The sequence below is a fragment of the Prosopis cineraria genome, unplaced genomic scaffold (genome assembly GCF_029017545.1).
Source record: "Prosopis cineraria cultivar Desert tree isolate PC_DT_omini unplaced genomic scaffold, ASM2901754v1 PC10, whole genome shotgun sequence".
NCBI lineage: Eukaryota > Viridiplantae > Streptophyta > Magnoliopsida > Fabales > Fabaceae > Prosopis > Prosopis cineraria.
In genome coordinates this window covers 4,678,471-4,700,637 of record NW_026555341.1, presented here as the reverse complement: position 1 = coordinate 4,700,637, position 22,167 = coordinate 4,678,471, and the positions used below count along the sequence as shown (strand labels likewise).

The 22,167-nt window shown below is 33.0% G+C and overlaps 2 protein-coding genes across 3 annotated transcripts; one reads left to right on the top strand and one right to left on the bottom strand.

Moving 5' to 3' along the window:
- Window positions 1–5,133: 5,133 nt before the first annotated feature.
- On the top strand, window positions 5,134–7,801 carry LOC129322737 (haloacid dehalogenase-like hydrolase domain-containing protein Sgpp). 2 transcript variants are annotated; one of them, XM_054969096.1, is made up of 5 exons: window positions 5,134–5,292; window positions 6,542–6,656; window positions 6,791–6,942; window positions 7,019–7,280; window positions 7,378–7,801. In XM_054969096.1, exons 1-5 carry the CDS (start codon window positions 5,261–5,263, stop codon window positions 7,558–7,560), a joined length of 744 nt encoding a protein of 247 aa, XP_054825071.1. In that variant the 5' UTR covers window positions 5,134–5,260; the 3' UTR covers window positions 7,561–7,801. The 2 variants fall into 2 exon arrangements, with proteins under 2 accessions (XP_054825071.1, XP_054825072.1); XM_054969097.1 differs by having other exon boundaries at window positions 5,145–5,292; window positions 6,548–6,656.
- Window positions 7,802–8,423: 622 nt separating this feature from the next.
- On the bottom strand, window positions 8,424–13,759 carry LOC129322736 (phragmoplastin DRP1E-like). The gene is made up of 15 exons (XM_054969095.1): window positions 13,297–13,759; window positions 13,073–13,136; window positions 12,749–12,856; window positions 12,427–12,528; window positions 11,846–11,896; window positions 11,691–11,752; window positions 11,153–11,243; window positions 10,969–11,033; window positions 10,657–10,851; window positions 10,414–10,533; window positions 10,232–10,302; window positions 9,786–10,011; window positions 9,495–9,545; window positions 9,028–9,393; window positions 8,424–8,829 (listed from the first exon to the last, which is right to left on the bottom strand). Exons 1-15 carry the CDS (start codon window positions 13,432–13,434, stop codon window positions 8,701–8,703), a joined length of 1,839 nt encoding a protein of 612 aa, XP_054825070.1. The 5' UTR covers window positions 13,435–13,759; the 3' UTR covers window positions 8,424–8,700.
- Between the last annotated feature and the right edge of the window lie 8,408 nt (window positions 13,760–22,167).

Genomic DNA, 22,167 nt, shown 5'->3' with positions numbered 1-22,167 from the left:
AGTTACCATAGGTCGTGGTAAATGCATCAAGCACCATAGCTCATGGCACAAAGAGATCTTCCTATGACGGATGAGCTATATGCCATGGCATGTGACATAGACCCATATCCTTCATAATTTTCTTCTCTTTTCACATTCAGGTAACTTGAATTTGCTTCGAACCCATATTTAAGATTGAAATCATAATTCATCGTGCTAATTAGACTCCTTTATCCACACATCACATCAATAACTTAATTACTTTAAGCAAGCTTAGTTAATTAGGATTAAATTTTGAAGATGTTACATAGGATACCTCACGAGAGTGAAAAGCTCAAAAACAATTGAAAAATAACAAGTCAAGAAAAAAGGGCAATGCACCGTGACTTGTGTACAGGCATTGTGTCTACCCCTTTTCTATGCAACTTATGTAGACTTTTTTGATTACAATCCTAAGCACAGGACTTCTCAAGAATTGTGGTACTTTTATTAGCTTTGGCAAGAGGTATAACCATTTTCTTGCTTATTGTGCATGCTAGTACGTGTTTATGAGTTATTTTTGAAATGTATAATTTGGTAAGAGTTATTAAAAAGTTTATGGTATGTTTGATGAAACTGGAACATGAGCTATGTTTGAAAAATTCTACTTTGATATATGAAATTGCCATGTAGGACTTATATTTGTGTTGAAAAACTATTGTGGAATAATAATACAATGATTGGCTTGAAAATGAACTAGATTTCAAATTGTACATGAGTACTATAATTTTGAAATGAATGCTCATGTGATATGAGATATTTAAGATTTATGCACGTGATTAATATGGTGAGTTGCATGCTATTGAGTTGACCTTGGTTGGTGCTGATAGCTCTTCAGAGTTGTATCGATAAGGTATTCTTTTACAATATGGTAAGGCCACCATATGAAGTTTAATGGCTAGTCTACTCATGTCCTACTTGTTCAATAAGGGACACCGCCTTAACTCATCTCTGCTTGTTATATGAGGAGACTATTTTAGGGCTATAACACTTTACTTATTCATTGAGGGGGAACCCATGGTTTGTTTATGTGTCTTGTGAGCTTCAGTTGCCCACACAACTTAATTAAGGAGCTTGTTTAAGTAAACAGTGACATGGACATTGACTTAGCCTATAAGTTCAGCCGAAGGAAATAAAGAGAATATAAGGGTGATTAATGTTCTTGCATCGTGATATGTATGATTAGTATATATTGTCATATGATGATTGATTGAATGGTTAATGTTTTATAACTATCCCTCTTGGTACCTTACGAGCACGTATTAGTGTGTATGGTAGGTAAGACTGTTGGTTACTAAGACATTGTCTTACCTTCCGTTGCTTAACAATTTATAGGTGAACGTTCATTTGGTAATCCATCATTGAAAATTCTGAAGGCTTAGTCTTGCATGGACTTGTATTGCCTCTTTTTTTGTTTTGTGTTGAATTACTATATGTTGCCACATTTAGGGCTTATGCACATATACTCTAATAATTTTTATATACTTGATACTATTAATATCTTGTTGTTGGGATTGCTTACTCGTGGTTGGCACTACATGTGGTTATTTAAATGAATCCACATGTGTTAAGATATTTGAGTGCAAAGATGTTTTAGAACGTGAAAGATATATCCATGAAAAGTGATTTAAGAATAGAAATTGAGCTTTATTGTTGTCATATGATTTAGACTTCATTTGCTTTAAGGCCATTTGTTGTGAACACTTGAGATAGCTTTAATAGCTAAAATTTTAAAGGTTTATTTTCTTTAACTATGTTAATAGGTTTAGACATTTTTTTTCATAGTTTTCCTTGTGATTGATTAAAAGGAAATCTTTTATTCATGATAGGTTTTTTAAAGCTAAGTCAAACTCTTTTCTATTATAGATAATTGTTGAAATCAAGATTAATTAGTTTTAACCATGATAGTTGCTTTGAGTGTATGAATAAATATTTTCTATCATGGTTAATGTTTTGAGTTAATTAAATTGCTTTTATAATCATAGTAGGGTTTTCAAATGTTTAGTTAAACTCTTTTGTACCACGGTTAGTTTTTCAAATTTTGATAAAGGCATTTTTCTATTGTGATAGATTTTTTTAATTATATTTCTTTATTTTCTATCATAGTAGTTGATTTAAGGATTCTATGATTAAATTATCAGGTATAATAAGGAGCATATTACAAGAAATCCAAACAATCTCCCAAGTAGTGAGGGGTTGCCTTAGCAGATCTTCTTCTTTGTTACTCTTTGAATTTTTTTTTCCTTTCCCTCCTTTTGTTTTCGAATGCTGATCACATTTGATTTAATGAAATTTGGCTCTGTTCACCTTGATGCACCATGCTTCCACTGTGCCAAATAATTCAACAACCCAACTCTATATTTCGGGCCTCTACTGGGGCTGCAATTGACCCAAGTACTATCATAGCCCATCCAAAAGTTGTCATAATGATCTAATAGGTCCATTAATTATATAAAAACATAGTTAACTTAATAAGTTTACTAATTTTATTAATTCACCCTTAATTAACTTATAAATTTTGGATTAAAATTTTGAAATGTTACAATTTACCCTTCATCTTCCTTTCTTTCCTTTATCATCCCTTGTCATTCCTTCTCTCTTTCTCATCTAGCTTTGTCTAGTGTTTCACCTAGTTTGGCCTTTGATTCTTGAAAGTTATAAGCTTAAAAATAAGTTTTTTTTTATATTGTTGCGTGCTTCTAAACTACACAATAATATGACAAATGTTACATTTTTAGTAAGAAATTCTACATTTAAGTTTTTTACTCTTTTTATTGGTACGCGATATCATTTAAACAATTTTTATGAATAATATATTATATTTGTTTAATTATATAAGTGAAAATAAAAACCAAATACGACAATAAGACTCTTATTATGGTTCTGGTATTATTATTTTTTCTCTCCCTTCCTAAACTAAATAAAATAATATTAAAATCATTTCCCTCCTCTTCCCTTTATTAAAATAACTCCTTCCTTTACCTTCATTTAAACAAAACAATGGGTCAAACTGCCTTCCATCACAAAAATAATAGTGTCATCTAATAATATGATGAAAGATTGGTGGCTAAACAGAAAAAATGATAAAATTGGAATTGACGTGTCAAAGAGGGTGGCTAGAAATTTGGGTTAGTGGGAGACTTTTCTGGCCTCAAGTTTCGTGGAAAGTTCGGACTGGAAAAGAGCACAGCCATTCACTTTCATGGCGGGTTTCTTTGAAGATAGACAGTGGAGAACTAGACAAAAAGATTCTAAATGTGCGGGCATGACCAATGAGTACGCAAAAATATTTATTAAAAAAATTAAGTTATTTGAAATGGGATTATATGTTGGACAATTAAATAATATAATCTAACTCTGCCGAAATTAAAAAAAAAAAACTCTTTAAATTTTTTAAATTCACAAATGTTCTGAAACCAATTGAACTTTCCAATCACCTTTTTTATCTAAAATCATTTTCCCCCAATCTTTACCGAAACAAATCAACTTTCCAATTTGTTGTCCTCCATTCCACTTTCTCAGGTGGATGAAATCCAAGAACTTCCCACTGGTGCTTCGACAAGCAGCGAGCATGATCTCGTATGAAGTTTCTGGGCCAACCACAGCAGGACGAGATCTAGCAAGGTCAGGAGAAGTCTAGAAGTGAAGTACAATCTGACATAAAGAAAATAATTTTCCTTTTTCGCTATGGGCATATATGAAATAAAAAAGAAGGATGAGAATAAATTAGTTAAAAATTTTAGCCACCTTTAAAATACTCCAATTGCGGGGGACTTCTCTTCCTTTCAAATTTTTCAAGCTAAATGAGGGGAGGGAGCCTGCGCTTTCCCTCTAATTCCCTTCAACTAAACATATTTTAAATTTGTTTTTATTTCTTTGCACAATTTTTAGTAATCTTGTATTACGAAAAATTAGTTGAATAAACTGATTTGAATACAATTATTTTGAACTAGGAAAGTATGAAAGTAAGTCGCTGTATTGGGCTATTTGTTGATGCGCTAGTGATAATGAACCTTTATAGAAAGAATGGAAGAGATTAATAAAAAAAATTAATTTTTTTTAATAGAACTGAATAACATTGCTAACTAAAATAATAACAAATAATAAGACAAAAGATCGTTCGTCCTCCTTCTCTTTCTGCTAAAAAGGATGGAGTTGATCAAATATTACAGAGTTAGAGACTAAATTATGAGAATAATTATTGAGAAGATGTGTTTGTGCATTCTCCTTCCTATATTTGTGAGTTATCAAGAAGCCAATCTTTATGGTAGAGAGATCTTGCTTCTTCCACAATGTTCGCAAAGGAATGTTCACTACTACTTCCTTTCAAAATCAAGTAGATGACTTCCATGCAATTCATATAATTGTTCAGTCTATGAAATCCCTCAACTAGCATGTGTTCAATCCATTTATCAGATTAATAAATTCAACAATAGTAAAGGGTATGAAATTGGTTTTACCACTAAAACCACAAACCCATTGGAGGTGTTAGTCACGTAAGATGCCACCACACCTACTGCTATCATCTTCCCCAATTGAGCCATCTACTTTAAGATTGGAAAAAAAGTCTTGAATTTTTTCATTTGTAGGAAAAAAGAGGTTTAAATCTTTTAAAATTGGGATTGGTGAATTTCTATAAAGGTTTTTTTTTCTTTGAGAGAAAAAATTTTATATTTTATAAAAATAACAAAATGAGAGAAATATATAAATGTATATATATAAGAAGTCTTCACCAAAATTCACCTTTCCTAACTTTAGAAGATTTAACTTGAATTTTGGTTCCATGCAACTCCATACATATAATTTTGATCCAAGTAAAGTTCAATTTCTAAATTTTAATTCAATGCAATTTTTGGGCAAAAAAGTTCAATGCAATTCAATTTTTATGATTTTATCTATTTAAATTTTTTATTTCTATATTTTTAAAATAAATAATATAAAGGCTAAAGTATTTTTTAAAGAAATTAAAAATTAATATTTTAAATAGCTAAAACTTGGATTGCAATCATAGAAATTGAATTTATCGACTTAAAATTTAACAATTTAGGGACTGAGTTTTAATAAATTAAAATTAGAGCACCAACTTATTAATTTCCCCGCTAAAATAAATAAGGCCGTGGCATCTCCGCCAAACTTGGTTTTTGATTCCCTGGCAGATTCGCTTTGTTCATTCATGACGTTATATGCCCAGCTTCTCTGAGAATTGCGCAAACAAGTTTGGCAGGGAACATTTTGATGAACCATGACCGCGTCTTTGGAGAATTGCTCTGAGAGGTGACGATTTTCCCTCAATACGATCATTTGCAGCAGCGTTTAGATTATAAAACTTTAATTCTTGTCTACCTCTGCATTAAAAGGAGTTTGTCAAACTGATAGCGTGGATTTTGCATTTCCTTCTTGCTTATATATGCTCTTGGATATTGGCTTTCATTTTACATTTCTTGCGAGCCTTCGTCATTCAATACTTGATTTTATTGCAACTTTTTTCCCCTCTTGCTGATAGAAGCACATGAAGCTTCTTTCTGAATTTCTCTTTGAAATTTCTTTTTTGGTGTTAATTTATTGATTCAGTCGTTCTTTAATTGTTAAGGAACTGTCAGTCACGCTTTTCATTTCATCTCCGTGAAATTTATTGATATCCAATATAAACTGTATATGGATCAATCTGTAGTCCGGACAGCCTGATTGGATCCTTCTTCATTGCCATGTCTCTTGAGGACTTCCAATATACATGCAAATCAAAATTTTATTTTAATGGACCGATCAGGGCACTGCCGTTTCAGCGGCACTGTCTTTGTTCGTCGTTTTTATCATTGGATTTCCGCCTCGGTCCCGATATTATATTTTTTCTTCAATATCATATTAATTTTGCGTCGATATAACACTAATCATATAGCTTTCCTCATCTTGGAAATCAATACAAAGTCCTGTTTTGTTGATACATTAATGATTTTGATGCTGGAGAGAACCTGTGTGATGGGAACACATGATAGATCATCTTAGATCAATTTTGGGGCTTGTGTTATATGATTGCCTTTTAATTCTGATATTAGTATTTATTTTATAGCTCGGTGACTTATCAACGTAGTTTTGTTGTATCATTATTACAGCATATAATCTGGATTTCCTGAACTTTTTCTATGAACTTGATGAAGGAATGTTTATTGCGTTGATAAGTTGCTTTAATGTTAAACTGAGATCAGGCAGCTTATAAGCTTCTGTCGGGTTGCCAGTTTGCAATGGTATCAGACAGAGTGGCTTTCTATGCAACGCAATTGTATCCCTGTAAAGATTTTGTGATGCATTAGAGGCGCAAATGTCTATCAATTCCGTAGTTAGCTTTTGTATCGTGTTTCAAGTGTTTTATAAGTCACTGCCCTTCCATGTGAGAAATATACAATAATCAGTCACTATACCCTATATCAATTAACTTGCTACTGCTGCAATGAACCAAACCCTCCTATCTACTAGTTTGCTAGCTTCTCTATATTTGCCACTCATTGCCTTTATGTTGTGGCTGCAGCAACAGTTCGCTGGCCAGACTCGCTCCCCTTGAAGCAGTGTTGTTTGATATTGATGGAACTATTTGTGATTCTGATCCACTCCACTATTATGCTTTCCGAGAAATGCTTCAAGAGGTAGATTTTCTTAGACGAGAATTTAGAAGGCAGATATTTAGATTTTGTATTGGTTTTGATTGTACTATTGCTCTAATCATATTCATAAATGGCCATAGCTATTACAAAACTAATAGAAGCTTGGTGGTGATCAGATTGGTTTCAACGGAGGGAATCCAATAACAGAGGAATTCTTTATTGAAACTGTTGCTGGAAAACACAACGATGATATTGCAATGGCTCTCTTTCCTGGTGATTTGGAACGGGGGTTAAAGTTTGTCGACGATAAGGAAGCCATGTTCCGGAAGTAATATCTGCTTTCTTTCTTATTGTGGGTTTATCTTGAATGCTTCAGATAATAATTTATTTTATGGACAAGCCAGATTGGCAGCTGAGCAACTGAAGCCTTTGAATGGGCTCTACAAAGTGAGGAAATGGATAGAAGAACGTGGCTTGAAGCGGGCGGCAGTTACCAACGCTCCAAGAGCAAATGCAGAACTCATGATATCTATCCTTGGCCTCACAGACTTTTTTCAAGCCGTCATTGTTGGAAGCGAATGTGAGCATGCTAAACCTCATCCGGATCCCTACTTGAAGGGTCTTGAAGCATTGAAGGCATCCAAGGATCACACTGTTGTATTCGAGGTCTGCATTCTTGTGATTTTCCATTCATAGATTAATGCTTTCCTTATCAGGCTCTGACACGCGTGTTGTTGTTGTTTTTTTTTTTTTTTGGTCACAGGATTCCGTTTCAGGAATCAAAGCTGGAGTGGCAGCTGGGATGCCTGTTGTAGGTTTGGCTACCAGAAACCCAGAGCATTTACTGTGGGAAGCAAAGCCTGCTTTCGTGATAAAGGATTATGACGATCCAAAACTATGGGCAGCTTTGGAAGAACTTGACAAAGCTAGTGCTCATAGGCAATGAACTATGTAGCTTTGATGAATAGACGGCAGAAGTTTCTAGGCAAAAATAAGTAGCAAAATTCCTAGATTACTCGAATGGTCAACAGGATTTTTTTCTTTATTTATGGGCGGAGGAGCCATTCACATCTCAGCGATAACTATTCTAGTCAACCTTGCTCGTTATGATTGATTGTGAATTGACACAATTTCATGCTATGATGCCTGATTAATATGGATTGGCTGGGATCAATCCCAAAAGATAATTACATTCTTTTTGTAGTGATTATTTACCATTGTGATCCGAAAACAATCGTGTGACAGGACTCCTGTTGTCTTCAACTGCAACAATATAAATCGTTTTAAAGAACGTTTTTGCACACTGTTCGGGCAAGTAAAAAGGAGTGAACAAAAACAAATCGAATAAAATTAACTGATTTATTTGATTTGGTCCATTCAGTTAAATGATTTGATCTGATTTTCTTTTTCTTAAAATTTTGATTGATCAATTTCATTCAATTTACAAATTTAAAATTTCAAAATTAAATAGATCAAATCGAACCATTTTAGCTTATTAGATTATATTTTCACTTTATTTTTTATGCACTTATAAAAAATTAAATAACTTATATTTTGCTTCCTTCTCGATTTTATAATGATTTGTGATTATTTTTTCCGTTTTATGTTTTTTTTTTGTCATAATTTTTCAATTTGTTTTTTTTTCATAATTTTAATGCGAGTGTGTGAGAGGTTTTCGAGGAGAAAAGCATACTTGAATGAGATGAGTTGCACCAACGTAGGGATGTATGCGGGAACGAAATCATGAATTCACAATACAGACTTACACAACAAATGCATTGAGGAAAAAAAAAAAAAAAGCCAAGGGAAGAAAAGAACCAGAGCTTTTTTGGAGAAGCATTTAGTTTTTTAAAATACAAAATGTCCAAATCTCAATTTTCATTTAGCTCTAGTTAAGCTGCTCACTTGAACAAATAACCACGAAACTTCAAGACATGAATAAATAAGCAAAAAAAAAAAAAAAAGCTTTTGAACGCACGCATATTTCACGTTATCTACCAACTTCAAAACATGAATAAATAAACAAAAAATTAAAATATATGCAGACAATGACTGAATTAATGGTTGTTTTATAAAAACCTCCATCTCATCTCGACCATGAAACTGCATCAATCTCATCTCTAGCAGACCTACATAACTCGAGCCTCTTGGCGCATTGTTGCCTCCTTTCCATCAGCGCAGGATCTTCATCCAACAGCTCCGCAAGTTGCCTTCCCTGAAATATAATATTTTCACCATTTTGAACCATATTTTCTTTGTCGATCACTTAGGAAAATTAAGTCCTTTTAACACACCCTAATCCCAATTCATAAGAGGATTAATTTTTTTTTTGGTCAAGAATAATATTTTCTTTTCAAATGATAGTTTAAAATAATTTGATTCGGTGGCAGGCTAAGCATAACGAGTTAGATACCTCCTTTTTACCCAGCTTAGCATAGAAGTGGTCGAGTAAAGATCGTTGAGCCTCCCTCACTTGAAAATGAACCACAGCCTTCGGAATAGTATTCCTCAGCGTTTCTGACACCATCCCAACATAAGATGAAACATTTGAACCAATCCTGCGGAAGTGTTCCTCAGCATATCGGTCGGCGGAGGGAGCAGGGTTTCCTCCCTTGTCGACTTCTTGCGGGAGTTTCCGGAAGAAATCAACCGTAAGGTATGAAGATTCCATCTCCACCAGTCGCAAGGTTGTCTTCTTCCCCTCTTCACGAAACCTCTCCAACGCTTCATTAGCAGCTGCTGCTATTTCTGCTTGCAGAGTTGGAAAGCGCTTCAACTCCTGCATCATTTCAACGATTAACATTAGACACTGCTTGGGAAAACTGCCACTCCCTCATTCCACTTCCTTATTTCGCTTCCCACCCCTTCCCTTTTTCAAACCTGCGTTTCTGCAATTGACCTTCTGGCGAGTTCCTTAAGTATGAAATGAATCTGCCACAAAACCAGTGGTGTAGAAGACAGAAGTTGGTAAAATAAATTTCGATGACATATAAATCTATAAAATTCAATATATAGATCACTTTTCATCAATTGGAAAGCTGAAAGTTGTAAAGTCCGTAGTCAAAGCTATTGTCGGTTTCTAAGACGACACAAGACAAGATCATTTTCACGGAGACACGAACTGGACAGAGATCTAACAACAGAAAACGTATGTAGCTCATAAGCACTTACAGCATCCACCGAAGCTTCAGCTGGACCTTTGAAATAATTAAGTGCGCTATCGATGAGGCGTCGATAACCATGTTCCGGGGCGATTAGATGAGGTTGGTAGCCATCTGCCTCTAAAATAACTCTTCTCACATTTTGCCACGACAGATGACCGTCAAAGGGAAGCTTTCTCAACGCAGCAGGAAGCTGGTGATCAAAAACTCCATAAATTCGGTCACCGCCAGGTCGCCTAAGACAAAGGAATGCAATGAAGTCGAGAAAATTTGTTCCCGAAAGAAATTATAACGCAATAATGATGAAAATTCTCGGAATCACTGGGGGGGGAAAAAAACTGTTACAAGTGTCTCTCCGTAAAGAATGAACTCAGACATCCACCTGAAATAGTGGTCGTTTGAATTCGAAATAAGTAGAAAATTAAACAGTAACAGTAGACGAAGGAAGTTAGTTACCCTCCAGTTAAATGCTCCTTAAATATCCGGTCGAATGCACGACATAATTCTAGAATAGTATACAACTGGGCCTGAAAAGATCAAAATAAATTTGACAAAAATTAATCCGCCTTGCTGGCAACTACATACACCGATACAAGTAGTATAGAATGTATAGATATAAAAATAAAGATAATCCTGACCCCAGCATCAACAGCAATTGGTCTGCCCAGGTGGCGTAAATCTGCTTCCAGCTCGTCAATGCTTCTATTAATTAAAGAAGAGATTCCAGGAATCCGAGCTCTTATCAGAGACTCTAAATGCTGAAAACCAAATCAATTCTACAAGTAACCAATTAGCCTTATAAAGAACTATAAGAAAAAGGAAGCAGATAAAATGTCCATCCCATCGCCAGGAAAAGAAGGTAAGGAATGATCAATAAAAACCATTGAGAGAAGCCTTGCTAGATATTCTGATCCCATTTTGCTGGCCAAGTGCCCATAATCAGGACTGCTGGCGAAAAATTCACGCTCCCGTTGCCGAGCAGCAATCATATCAACATTCTTATTAATATCTGCCTGTGAACGATTCACGATTCCCACCCATGGGTGTTGAAGCCGATATGATCTTCCCTCGAGAACCTTCATTACGAACCAAATGGAAAAATTACAACCATAGTAATTATTACCGTGTCCGTGTAGATTTAAGAAGATTAAGTATTATATTCGTGATATATACTTCAGAGCTTCAATTCTTACCTCCAAAGCATTTGTTCCTTTGTCCATCAAATCTAACTTTGTCAACACACCAAATGTTCTGTCACCTAAAAGTAAAACATTACAGATTTATTGTAGAGAAAACGAACAAGGACATAATGAGAAAAATTGGAAAATAAATACTCAAGATGGAGTGCTAACAACCAACAAGATGAAACAAGCATACCTGTAGGATCAACTTCTCTAGCCATCTTAATGGCATCTGATGTTGCAACGTCCTGATTGGCTGGTGTTATCGCCAGAATTATACAATTGGGCTGCGATACCAAGAGAAAACACTAAGTACACACTTTTAGGGCCATCAAATTGCAGCAAATGATTGAAAGAGCATCCACATCTGCTTAAGTAAATTGTAATGACTAGAATCTTGACCCCCAAGTGTCCATGACAATATTCATTCATCATCCTGTTTAAATTCTAAGAACTGAAAGAAAAACAGCAATATGTAAATTGTCCAAAGGAATTAATATTTAATTAAAAAAAAATAAATGAAGTTTCTTAAGAAAAGGAAATGAAGTTAGAAGTAAAGCCATCAAGTAGGCATTACTTTTCTCTGTTCAGTCATATTAAAACTATCAAGTTTTTATGACAAAAAAAGTCCAGTTTTTTGTGAAAATGCAACAAGAGCAAAATTCCCTCTTCAATAAGTGGTGGTGGCAGCAGCAGCAGCAGTGTATATGTGTAGAGAAGAATCCTTCAACCACCTTCTCAACGTATGAGCGAACCAACTTATCGATGTCTTGAACAATACTTTCTGGCTGTCCCTCTAGATTTTAAAAAAAAAAAAAATCTCATTTACAAACTGGTAACGTGCAGAAATTCATGCTTAGTTGAGAAAAGGAAGTGGTTAGAAGCATACCTACAGCAACCTTCGTTAAACCGGGCAGATCTATCAGTGTTAGATTGACAACTACCAAGAAGACAGGTAAGATTATCATCAGACAAACTTGAATAAGGATCATGAACACGTGCAGATGTTAAAGGATATGTAGAAAGCCCAAAGAATTCAAGCTCTCTGAGTTAATGTTATTCAAATAGTGGAGTACTGGGAAGGTGAAAAATATTGGAAACACTTAACATGAAGACAGGAGAGAAGATAATTACAATGAAAGGCAAAACAGGAGGAAAAAAACAAGGAATTAGACGACCAAAAAACAGGGAAACAAACGGAAATAAAGCGTTCACATTCTTTAGCTACTGCGGAATGAAAATGGCCATTTGGCACAGCTAGCAGATTGTCTTGATAACAGACGCCCTGGCTTTTGTTGAGAAGATGTTACGCAGTTATTTACTCTTCAGAGCCACAAAAGGTAGAAAAGAACTGATTAGTTTCATTTTTTTACAATTTTATACTTAATACCTACGGTAGATGTTAATAAAAAATGAGACCAAGAAATCCACAGCAGTTACATGAAAAGTAAAATTTAATTGTTGGCATACCATTTGGGGAGTAGATACTGAGATTAATAGGAACAGGGGAGATTTGTTTTGCCTTCCCTGTCATTCTATCAGTTTCGACTTGAATTTCCTTTCGAACCATAGCTTCAAAAGGTATTTAAGCAAACAAAGAACAAACTCAAAATCAGTGCAAAGAAAATAAATAAATGGTTACAGAAAACATATTGATGCAAGCTCATAGCTACACATAAGAGTCAGGTCACTTTATACGTTATTCCTCCTAGTCACTTTGAACTACTAATAAAGATTCAGAGGGAAAATCAAAAACATATTCATAAAAATTAACAAGTCACGTAAGACATACAGAAATCTGTGAATTTTTTCTTCGGCAAGTGAAGGAATTCTGCATACTCTCCCAGCCCCTCCTCTATTTTGTGCAGCTGCAAGACTAAGGGTCTTCGCGTTACAATACCTAAAAACCACTTAAAATGTCAAAAATTAAGGAGAGCCGAGCATCGTTCACTAGAGACTAAAACTGCAACAAAGAAATTTCGTCGGTTCTAGGATCCGTCTCTTCTTCACTTTATCGACAGCCAAAGAGCATATGAAATTGAGAGAGAGAGAGAGTGTGTGTGTGTGCGTAGAGAGAGAGAGAGTACGCAACCATTAAAAATAGACAATAGCTAACCTGATCCCCTGGGCAGAAAATCGCGGCCGACAATACTTTCTAGCACCGATGACTTTCCAGAGCTCTACATTCCGTATTAACGCATGCCAAAGCAAAGAAAAAGGTAAATTCTTGCTCATGTGAATGAACTTACTCATATAGCGAAAAGGGACAGAAACAGAGCACAGCAGGACGGTCTCTAGCGCAAATAGAATGTCTCGTTAAAAGGTAAAACAAAAGCGAACCTGGCCACCGACGACGATGACGGAGGGAAGCGCCTCCCATAGTGTAGGCAAAGCAGAGTCACCTCCATAGTCGCCGAGAGTCGTACAAGCTCTCTGAATTCGATTGACAAGGCCAATCAAGCCCTCCATGGTGGCCATTGGACCAGGCGGTGCGCTTACCCTGGCTGTTGATTCAGGTTCAGAAACCCTATCGGCAGAGCGACGGAACGAGACGAGGAAGCAGGCGGTGAAGGAGAAGAAGAAAATGAACAGTGGGAGGAGGAAAAGGGAAGCTATTTTGCTGGAGTTATGGAGTTTAATGATTTTTGCCGTATTTTTTTAAAATTAAATTGGCTTTGCTGGAACTGGGAAGAGTGGGGTTGCCAACGAAGACGGCGATGTTCGTGAAATATGGATGATGAGCCACGTAAGAGGCCTTTTCATACTGGGTGCTGGAGTCTGTTTCGGAGCTGACATGCCTTTGGAGCTGACCTGAGTCAATTGTTTATTATTACTATTAATTTATTATTTGATTTATTTCGCTTGCAGTTTTCAAAGGGGAAAGAGTGTGAACGGTTTTGAACTTCGAAAGGTTTTGAATGCGGCTCTGGCGGGATATTTCCCTTTCCTGTTATATTTTATGCTTTCTCGTTTAAGGAAGCATGTTTGGGCCTTTATGAGCAGTTCAAAACCGGCCCTTTAAATATTGCCGAATCCAATGCCAATCTCAACCGCCAGAGTACGCGGGCACAAAAACCTGAAAAATAAGAATTATAAATTTCTCAGCACAGATTGGCAGGGGTTATCACTCTTTAAGTAATTTAATTCCCAACAAAATTATTCTCTAACCCCACACCAACCGAGGATACTGCTTTAATCTAAAAAAAAATTTATTATTTATGTTGTAAAAATAGAGATTGAGAGGAGGAAACATAAGAGAAAAGTATAATAAGAAAATAAAAAAAATGAGAGAATTGGGAGTTTTCTTATTTCAATATATAAAGTATGACTGAGGTGTCTTATATTTAAAGGTACAAACATATTAATTAAATTAAATTAAATTAAATATATAGGATATTAATAACTTAAAGATATTGGAAAATATAAATGTATAGACATCCACAAAACCTTCTAATATTCATAACACTTCTTTTTGGATATCAAGGTATTATACTTCATCAAAACTTTACTAAAAAAAACTCAGTGGAATAAACCTAGTGAAGAAAAAAGAGTATACATTATCTTCATATTTATTAAATCTATCTCATAAAAAACTTTCTCAGGAAAATCCAGTGAGACAAAACATTGATTAAGGAAAAAAAGTCAGCACAATTTTACTTTCTCTGATAACAATATCACTCACTATTCTAGAGTTTTCTTGAGTCACGATGCCATGAACTTATGTATCAATTCTTGAATATTGTTGTTGTCAATGCCTTTACAAATTGATATTCTCTCACAACTAGATTATATATAAATCTTTGCCTTTATATAATATTTTAAAACATTATCCCTATACATATCTTCTGGATTTAAAAATATTTTTCACTCTTCATATATTTCGTGGAGATAGCAAAGCAATTTTCACATGTATGTCCTTTTACAAATAAGCAATCTCTTGTGGGTCAACTCATGTAGTTCAAATTAGAGATGTATGACATATATGCTGTAACATCCCAATTTAAATTTTAATAGTTAATTTGGGTTAATAAAAATTTTGAAAAGTATTATTAAATTATTATTATAAAAAAAAAGGTATGCAAAAAAAAAAAAATAAAAAAATAAAATAAAAATAAAATAAAAAAATAATAAAAAATAATAAAAATAAATAAAAAAATAAAATATTATTAAATTATTATTATTATAATAATAAAAAGAAAGAAAGGAAAAGAAAGGAAGAAGAAGAAGAAAACGAATTTGCTTTGTCCGCCGCCTCAACAGTAACAATATAAAATAATAATAAAAAGAAAAGAAGAAGAAGAGAGAGAAAATAATTAAAAAAAATGTGGGACCCACTGAATTTTTATAAAAACTCACCTGTTCCTTCATTTCCTCATTCATTCCTGCGCGCGAGTTGAGGCGGAGAGAGACGCGAGTCACCGGTGCGAAATATCTAAATTTTTAAGGTAAGAGTTTTTAATAGATATTTAGGGTGTGATTTTAAGCTTTTTAAGACTAAGTAAGTGTTCTAAAAATTTTTCTTAGTCATCCTTCTTCTTTAGTTTCTGAGTTTGTAGTGGTAGAAAATTTAAGATCTGAAAGAGGGATGAATTTATGTTGAATAAATATGGTTTTTGAGGTTGTCAGTAGTATAATAAATGTTATAGAGTATAAATTTGTTAATAATCTTTGAATTTATGGCTTATGGATCAAATTCTAAACTAGATCTGAAAAATATATGTTGATTTATTGAGGTTTAGATGATTATTTGGGATGAGAAATGAATTATTATGGTTATAGGATTATGATTCTAAGCTAGAGACTTAATTTTTAATTTTTGGGTATTTTAGGTACGAATTTATAAAATAAAAAGAAAATTTTGATAATAGAAATTAGTTTAAAATTTGATTTTTAGATTATCAATGTTTATTGATAATTAAAAGAGGAGTTAAAAATTATACTTAATAGTATTAACTATAGATTTGTATTAAGATTGAGATTAAGAATTATGTTATATTTTTAATTCTATTATTAGAATTATTTTATTAGTTTCAAAAATTGAAACTAATATTTATAAATAATATGTTATTTGTAGATTGTATTACTGGTGAAGATTGTGGTGAGAGAAAAATTTTAAGGAATAATTTATTGAAAAAGCCACAAGGTAACCATGCTTTTAATTTGTGATTAGTGTTACTTCTTGTTAATTGGGTGATTATTGAGAAAATTATGAATTTTGTAATATTGTATAATTGTGCAATATTATTATGAATTTGTTTAATTATTGTGGGAGGTGTTGGGAGACTTGCTATTGTTGTTGTATTTATGTGCCACGTGGTATGCCCCTATTGGAGCTCAATAGGTGGTTTGTAAGGGCTCGGGCTAATCTACCTTTGGCCGGGTAATTTAGCACCGAGTGAGGGCTACGGCTCGAGGTTAATAGAGGGATATAAGGATGGTTGTTTGTGTGTATTGTAATATTTCATATATTTGTTGGAATTATATTATTTTTAATTCTCACTTAGTAAGCACACACTTAACTGTTTGTATACACTATCATAAATTGGCTTTGGTTACTGGGACTTTTGAGTCTCATTATGTGGTTAAAAATTTTCAGGAGAAGAGCCACGAGTGACACGTGGAGGAGTCCCAGAGGCTTAGTGGTATAGATTCACTGTCTCTTTTGGGTATTTAATTTATGATTTATAATGTGTTATATTGCCAATATTAGGACTTTTTTATGTTTATTGTCAATTTTATGAATATATAAATGTAATCATGCCTTTCAAACTATTCTATTTTTGGTACAATTTGGATGACTGTAATTTTAATATTTGGTTTACTTTGGATTGGTTAAAATGGCATGATTATAAGGCCAAATAACTGGCTTGTGTTAAAAATTGACTAAATTGCTTATTTTACTTGTTGGGAGTATAAGGATGGACAAATGTGATTTAGTTTACTTGTTGGGAGTATAAGGATGGACAAATGTGATTTAGCCTAATGGCATGTGGGAGGTAAAAATTTATCTGAAATGTTATAGTGTGTAAGTTGAAGCCAATTATAAAATATTTTATATCGAAATTATTGATATAAAAATGTGTTGGGTGGCTGTAACCCAACTATGGTTGAGTTAAATTATTTAAAAAAAAAAATTTGGGTGTTACATATGCATAATCAATTAATTTTAATCCTAATAGGATTAGTAAATCAACCATCAACCATACATAACTTTTCAAATATATCATGTCAAATACATAAGTTTATTGCAAATCAATGCAATACCATAAATAATTGTGATATAAAAAAGAGACTGCGCGCCGCATATGTATGAATGTATGTATGTATGTATGGTGTTTTGGGACCATATTTCATTATTCTTTTAAATAAAATGATCTCAATCTATGTATAAAATTACTTGATATCTTAACATCTCTCTTTAACAATCAAGTGTTCATATAAACTCTTTAAAATATTCAATAATGTTACATCAATATGTATATAATTATATGAACATTTATAATGATAGAGAAATTTTTTTTCAAGAATCTTTTTAAGCTTCTATCATCTTGAATTCTTTTGGAATTTTCAAATAAATACCATCATATAGGAAGCCATGTAAATAAGCCTACATTTATTAGATACATTAAATTTCTATAATGCCAGACTAGTAACATGTCACAGGTGGCTTATTGACTAGGTAAACTCGAGTTTGGCATGGGGCCGTTACACCCTTTTAAAAAAAGAGTGTGCAGCACACCCATTTATATGACCAGGGCTCTCTCAAAGCCTTTTCATGTGCCACCCATGATATGGGGTTATGGATTAGCCGGATGTAACATCCTCAATTTTAAATCAGGTTAATTAAGTTCAAATAGATTAAGATGTGTGGCTAAAGAGGCTTAACTTGGTGTAATTATTTTGATTTCAGCCTTAAAAGTGGGTCCAGATAGATGACAGGTTACCTGGGCAAGGAAAGAGGCAAAAAAGTGAAGATTTGCTCTCTATGCCATATGCCATGGCGTATGGTCAACCCATTGCGGGGCATAGAAGCAAATTTAAATCTAACAAGCTCCTCTATACCATGCGTTATGGCGGAAGGCAACATGCGCCGCAGTGCACGTCCAAAATTTTGATATATCAGCTTCGTATCCGCACAAAAGAAAGAGAGAAGAGGAAAAGAGAAACGAAGAAACGAAAGAACAGTACTAGGGCTTGGGAGAACTAAGTATTAGGAGTATTTTAAAGCTCCTAAATATCAAAGGTAAGCTTTTCTACGTAAATCTTCCTCTCTTCTTCCATTTTCTTAATGGTAGAGGTTAGAGTTTAATTGTTAATAATATTTTTAGTCTATAGAAGCTATGAGTCTAAATTCATTGATTTAAATAGAGTTAATTGGAGTAAATTGAGCTAAGTAAACTTGGTATTTATGATTTTATGATGATTGGTAGTTGGAAGACATTAAATGTTCAAAATTCTCATCAATTTGGTGGTTGGGAACAATGTGATTTCATTAATAACTATTTAAGAACTCAATGTTATTAATGAAAGTTAAAGGAAGCTAAAAAGCCTTATGGGTACTTTTACATGAGTCAAGAATAAATCTTAAATATTAAGAAATGATTAAGTATTAGTAAAAAATAACTCAAAAAATAGATATTGATATTTTGCATGATAAATGCTTGTAAAGTAACTGCCATTGGCATATTCAAGCTTCCTGAAAGTTTTGGGAGTAAGTAATTAAGGGGTGAAAACTTTGACCTCTCAAAGGTTTGAGATAATCAGGAAAATTTTATCTTATGCTTTTGTATGTTTATTAATTTATGAATTTATGATTTATGAAAAATGTGTAAATTAAAAAGATATGCAAATATGGCTTGATTTGTTAGAAAATCTATTAGATCAAATTTGTGAATTTTATGCTTTGTGATATAAAATTTCTTTGAGAACAAAATCAATAGATTTTCATATTATGTTTATCGGAAGTTCAATGATTTTGTAAATTGAGAATAATACAAATATTTATTTATGAGAAGTTCAATTATGTTTAAAATAGTGGAGTTTAATGATTTTGAAAGTGTGAAGTACAATAATTGTGAATTTGAATTTCAATAACTTATTTGGTTTGAAATTCCAAAAAAATGTGTTTAAGAAGTTCAATGATTTATGTGATGATGAGGTTTAATGAAAATTGATAATGTGAAGTTCTATGAACTATATATGTGTGAATTATGGTATGAATGTACACTGCATGATCTTGAGAGGCAAAAGTTTGCTTAGAAAGAGGAGCAGATGATAAAATTCACATGGTAAGGCCCATCCGTGAGATAGTTTGCCAGATTGATTATATCTATATCGTCCCACTTATTCAATGAGGGACTGTTCCACTAGTTCAACGAGAGACTTGAACTTAGCTAACTATCTACTGGTTCAATGATGAGGCTAGTCTAGGACGTATGACACCCTATAATGTGAGAAATGGGGGAAGCCGTGTTTCATAAGTAAGTTGGGTACACCTTAGCTGAATAATTCTCTCACAAGTGTTTAGGTTAGAGAAGTCATGGAATATAAACTATCCCATTAAGTTATAGCCTATGGTTTCATGTCAAAGGAACAAGGAGAATATAAGAGAGGTGTGATCATACATATAATAAGTAAGGGCATCTGTTGTCTCTATGATGTCCCTAATGAGTTGAGTCTTAATTTTTTCCAATGTATTTTTTAATGATTTGTGTATCCAACTCTCTTTATATGAAAAGTGCTAAATAGTGTTGTTTTGCTAGTAAATGCTATTATGTGAGTGAAATTGTGAATATTTGTTTTCAAATATTTTACATAGGCTCAAATATTGACATTAATCGTCATTTGTATTTAAAATAATTGATATGCATTAATGTGGGTTAGTCAGACCTTAGTTATCGAGTGGTTGTACTTACCCCATTATCTTCAATATTACAGGGAATAACTCAAAAGGTGTGGATAGAGTAAAACACCTAGAGGCTTAGAACCATGATTTGATAGTAGTAGGCCTCTTTATTTTGAGTATTTGTATGTGTTATGACAATTTTAATTGTCAATTAGGAATTCTCATTTATCCCTTACTTGCATCATGTGAATTATAAATTGCAAGTGTATTTCAAGTCTTAGGGAGTGAGTTGATGAATATGTGTTGTTGTGATAAAGCTAAAATACTAATACAAGTAAAAGTAAAGTATGTTATGAGATAATTTGGAGAAAATGATGAAAATGGTAGTAAACTCCCCTTGTATGTTTTTGAGTCTAAGAGGTTGAGTAGTGAAAATTTGATCTGGGAGTATTTCATGAGATATGGTACATTGCATGAATTAGTCTTAATATTTTGTATGTGGTTAAATTGGTGTCGGTGGCTATTAGCCTTTGGTATTTGGTTTGGACAGTTAATTTTGTGAAAATTGTTGTAAAAATATAACTTTTGATTAGTATGTCCAATTTTTACTTTACAAAGAATTTAAGTTTGAGACCAATGCTATTAGTTAGAGTTTGGAAAGAGCTTTCTGTAGACACTTAGTTCACATCAATCAGATGTCAGACGGAGATTTGAGGCGTGTCAGAAGTTGTCTCTATTGTTGTTAAATTAATAGCAGAATTCACTGTCAAAATTCATGCAATTGTACCATGGTGCATGGTGCCATGAGCCGTGGTGTGTGTCATAGAGGCGAATACGCCGCAGCGCATGTTCAACGAGCCACAGCGCACATCTTAAATTTTTTTAAAATTTTTTTATTTCAAATTTTTAAACAAATGCACTTACACAAGTAATGGTCCCATGCTTTCACATATTTGTGAATTTTGATTTGTCTTGTTGCAAGACTTTAAAAATAATTTTAATTTCATAAACTTGGGCCCTCATTTTACTAACCATTGAAAACTTTGTATTTTGATAATTACTATAATTCCATTCCCTAATTACTTGAAATTTGGTTTTACTAATAGGATTAAAAGGAAGAGGATATTACACCGGAAGAATTGTTACATCCCATATAAGAAGAATTTTGAGAAACTTCTAATTATATAAACGGGTGTGTTGTACATTTCACTAAGTTAGTTTTTTAAAGAAAGAGTAATGATCATATGACAACCTACTCACCTCATCGAATTCTTTTGAGAAAAGGTCATTCATGTCTAATGTCTTCAAAGATTAATCTCCAAACACTCTTGGATAACTCATAAAATTTTCCTTGAAATAATTTTTCTCAAAAGCATAATATATATATATATATATATATAAACACTTCCATAAATTCATTGTTATGGTGACTTTTCATAGCCATTTATTGACATTTTCTTAACACTTCGCGGTCTTTTGTGGCATAATAATCATAATTGGTACTGGCGTTCCTCAAGTTCAAGTTCAATGACTAATTGACATTTCGTCTGCATGGCTAAAGGCCATATTATAACAACTTACTAAAAAGAGCTTCTATTGTTTTTGTAAGCATAAACTCTATTAAGTGCAACCTCCCAGATTAATACCTTTTAAACCATTAGCATTTAGGGACATGCTATTTTAAAATAATCGAATTAATATTCAAAATACCCAACAAAATTCCACAAAGTTTATATCAATCATTAGGTTATAAAATTATCATTTTGCATAATAATCATGATCAAAACTGGAAAAACTTCTAGTCATATAATAACAAAATCAACTATGACTTATGGCCATATAATCATAAAATCAAGTATGTCTTCTAGCCATGTAATCTCATAAAATCAAATATGGTTTATTGCCAAATGATTCTAAAATCAAACACAGCTTCTGCCCATATAATCATAAAATTACTTTTTGTAAATGTAATAACAAAATTAAATATGGTTTTCACCATCTAACAACAAAATTAAATATAACTTCTAATGACATGCTAACGAATTAAATATTTCTTTTCACCATATGATAACAAAGTCAGATATGGCTTCTAGCCATACTATAATTAAAATAAATATGACTTTGAGCCATATAATTTGCTATGGTTGTAAATTGATGATTTAGAAAATAATGAAAATTTAAAGTGACGTTGTTTCAAGCCATATGATCATATAATTAAAATAATATAGTTACTAATCATTTTATTATAAAAATATTGAAGAGAAGTAAAAAAAAAAAAAGCAAGAAGAAGAAGAAGAAGAAACTAAAACAATATATACATATGTGTATAAATATAACACACATATACATAAATGAAGTAACGAACA

Excerpts from the sequence above, each read along its gene's own strand:
- LOC129322736 (XM_054969095.1), bottom strand. The coding sequence starts at position 13,434 with ATGGCCACCATGGAGGGCTTGATTGGCCTTGTCAATCGAATTCAGAGA. Across the intron at positions 11,753-11,845 it reads TTTAACGAAGGTTGCTGTAG|AGGGACAGCCAGAAAGTATT; the intron begins GTATGCTTCTAA and ends TTTAAAATCTAG. Across the intron at positions 10,012-10,231 it reads AAGGAGCATTTAACTGGAGG|GCGACCTGGCGGTGACCGAA; the intron begins GTAACTAACTTC and ends CCTTTGTCTTAG.
- LOC129322737 (XM_054969096.1), top strand. The coding sequence starts at position 5,261 with ATGACCGCGTCTTTGGAGAATTGCTCTGAGAG. Across the intron at positions 5,293-6,541 it reads TTGGAGAATTGCTCTGAGAG|CAACAGTTCGCTGGCCAGAC; the intron begins GTGACGATTTTC and ends TTGTGGCTGCAG. Across the intron at positions 7,281-7,377 it reads ATCACACTGTTGTATTCGAG|GATTCCGTTTCAGGAATCAA; the intron begins GTCTGCATTCTT and ends TTTTGGTCACAG.